General features: G+C 37.3%; 1 protein-coding gene across 1 annotated transcript; it reads left to right on the forward strand.

Annotated features, from left to right (window-relative positions):
- Positions 1 to 714: 714 nt before the first annotated feature.
- On the forward strand, positions 715 to 3142 carry LOC108360175 (uncharacterized). The gene is made up of 2 exons (XM_017612358.1): positions 715 to 2784; positions 3009 to 3142. Exon 1 carries the CDS (start codon positions 1117 to 1119, stop codon positions 2158 to 2160), a length of 1044 nt encoding a protein of 347 aa, XP_017467847.1. The 5' UTR covers positions 715 to 1116; the 3' UTR covers positions 2161 to 2784; positions 3009 to 3142.
- The last annotated feature ends 203 nt before the right edge of the window (positions 3143 to 3345 follow it).

Raw genomic sequence — 3345 nt, forward strand, 5'->3', positions numbered from 1 at the left:
TGCTGATCAAAGCACTGTTTATTGCAGCATGTGAGGTGTTGTCAAACGCGCCCTCGATGTCCAGAAAGGCGCATATATCCGCTCCCGGTGACTTTAGCGGTTTAAAGGTGTTCACCGCCCACCTTAGTCGGGGCTCAGAGCATATTTCCTTAGTCACTAACCAGTTTTCTCTGCTTATTTTACTACTATGTTCAGTCCGATCTGTCTCGAAATGTGATGTAGATCCTGGGAAGTGAGTACCTATGAGAAGTTTGATCTTCTCTTCCTCGCTTCCAGTGAAACAGTGAAACTCCCATCACTCTTCCTTAGACTTGCGGACGAAATATAATTCGTTTTTGCCATTACCTTATAGAGTCTTGTAGCCTCCGCGGTATCTTCTATGCTTTCACAGAAGTTCCTAAAGCTTAAACGCTTAGACTCCCTTATTTCTTTGTTGTACAGGGTTAAGGTGTTTCTGTCTGTACATACGCACAGACATATACCTAGAGTGGGGTGGCGAGCAGTGTGACCAGAAGCAGTAATTTTACATAGTAAAAAGTGAAATTCAGAAATTATAAATTTATAAATTTTTTAATGTTATTGCACTTTTTAAATTGTAATATTTTAATAGGCTTGTCCGATCTTGTATCCTTTAGTGCAAATAAAACAAAGTTATTCCACTATAGTTGCCCCACGTTTCGCTAAACTCATTAGCATCTTCAGGGGCTAGTTGTTTATTTTCACTGTATCAACAATAAGTACAAAAATTACAAATATGCATTGACGTTTGACAAAAATTACATAAAGAATATACATGTATGACGTGCATATGAATATATAAGTGGCAAATGAATTATAATATTTTACTACTTACACAAATTTCTATTATAACATATTTAATTAAACTTAATACAGATAATACAATCTATAGACAACGAGAAAGAAAAAGAAATAGCAAGAAATAAACTCTGCAACAGAATCCTCCTCTTTAAACGTAACATAAGACACAACGCAGCTGAAAAATTCCTATTAGAAGCACTTAGCAAAACAAAAGCCTTTCTTAGACTACAAAAACACAATATTGTGATAACGGACGCGGACAAGGGGAAGAAAACCGTAGCAATATACACGGAGAAGATGAAGAGCATACCAGAAGACAGAAACATATATAAAACAATAAAAACTGACCCAACGAACACTCTGCAAAAGAAAAACAATGTTATAGTGGACGATCTCTACAAAAACAAATACATAAACCTAAAAGAAAAATACCAACTCAGCAGCAGTGCAGCTACCGCACCAAGACTTTATGGATTGCCAAATGTTCACAAACCACAAACCCCTTTACGCCCAATTGCTTCCTCTGTGAATGTCCCATGCTACGGAATGTCCAAATATGTTGGAGAAACTTTAAAAACCATCGTTTCAGAAAAATACAATGTTAAAAATGCATTTAACCTCAAGGACAAGTTAAAAGATATAAGTGTATGTGAAGAAGATGTATTAGTGTCGTTCGATGTAGTATCCTTGTTCACAAATATACCTACAACGTTAGCAATTAAAATCATACTAAATAAATGGGACCAAGTACAAAAGAGGACGAATATACCTAAAAATAAGTTTCACCACATTTTAGACTTTTGTCTTAAAGACAACAACTATTTTATGTACAATAACAAATTGTATACTCAAAGTTTTGGAATGCCGATGGACAATCCTCTTTCGCCAACAATTGCTGACATTATCATGGACAACCTACTTGACAATACTATCGCGGAGCTTAAAAACAAATACAACATTGACATAAAATTTATAGCGAAATATGTGGACGACATCTTTGCAATAATAAAACTAAACGACGTGAACAAGATTCTAGACACACTAAACAAATACCACAACAAACTCCAGTTTACCACAGAAATGGGAGAAAACGCACGCATCCCCTTCTTAGACGTCTGTATTCACAGAGAGAAAAATATCCTATTTTTGGACTGGTACTCCAAACCTACATCTTCTGGCCGCCTAATTAACTACTCCTCATCACAACCCACCAAATACAAAATAAACACCGCCAAAAACCTAATACATAATGTACTCACTTTAAGCCACCAACGATTTCATGGCGCAAACATAGACAAAATAAGAAAAATACTAAATACAACCCTTACCCCGACTACCTAATACGCGAACTCATACAACGGAAAGTAATGGAAATAACCAGCCCTCAAAATAGAGCAACATCTACAAAAACAACAGACACGAAAAAACAATACCACAGCATAACATACATCCCCAAACTATCCGAAAACCTCGATCGCGACTTGGCTAGAAAACAAAATATCACTCTCGCCAACAAGTCCAATAACACTTTATCCACGATTTACACAAAAACAAAAAGCCCTATAGACACCAAACAACAGAATAACGTAGTTTACGAAATAACATGTAAAGGCAAAGAAAACGAAGCCTGTAACAAAATATATATAGGAACAACAAAACGCGCTCTCAGCGTTCGACTAGCAGAACACCAGTAGTGCGATTCTGTAACTCTTAGCAATAAAAAAGGTGTTAGGTTACTTAACATCTTTTGCCGTTTGCACTAACAATTATATGATTCTCTAACTCTTGCTTAACAGCGAAAAACAGCTGATTACTTCTTTTTATTTAAAATGATAAAATGTGGCATCTCAGTCGAGAGAAATGTCAAATATGCGAAAAGCACAAAGAGGAATAAGAAAAAAAACTTATTTCCTTCCCGCGGAAACAGAATTTTTGCGCGTCAGCTACGTATTGCAATTTCAAAAGGTAATATTTAAAATTTTAGTTTTTAATCGGAATTTACTGGAACTTCTTTAATTTCAGGATGTCTAGCCAATCAACAAAGAGGAGCCGTGCATCGGGGGAGCAGTTAAGCGCGATGCTTGACTTTCTTGGTGAAAACCCGAATGTTGCGAGCGGCAAATTCCAAAAGCTCCATGGCAAGTTGGAGAACACCAAGAAGTGGGCAGAGATGGCCGAGAAGTTANAAGGTAATATTTAATTATTTTAGTTTTTAATCGGAATTTACTGGAACTTCTTTAATTTCAGGATGTCTAGCCAATCAACAAAGAGGAGCCGTGCATCGGGGGAGCAGTTAAGCGCGATGCTTGACTTTCTTGGTGAAAACCCGAATGTTGCGAGCGGCAAATTCCAAAAGCTGCATGGCAAGTTGGAGAACAGCAAGAAGTGGGCAGAGATGGCCGAGAAGTTAAACTCCATTGGAGGGGCAGTTAAATCTGTCGAGCAATGGCAAAATGTAAGTATAAGTGATGAAGTAGGGGCATTTCCGGAAATGCATTACTGCCAAACATCGCACCTCTTATGCCA

Source organism: Rhagoletis zephyria, unplaced genomic scaffold (assembly GCF_001687245.7).
Source record: "Rhagoletis zephyria isolate East Lansing unplaced genomic scaffold, Rhagoletis_zephyria_1.1 Rzeph_scaffold_00532, whole genome shotgun sequence".
Classification (NCBI taxonomy): Eukaryota; Metazoa; Arthropoda; class Insecta; order Diptera; family Tephritidae; genus Rhagoletis; species Rhagoletis zephyria.

What these genes read in the sequence shown, in the direction of transcription:
- LOC108360175 (XM_017612358.1), top strand. Translation starts at nt 1,117, where the DNA reads ATGAAGAGCATACCAGAAGACAGAAACATATATAAAACAATAAAAACT.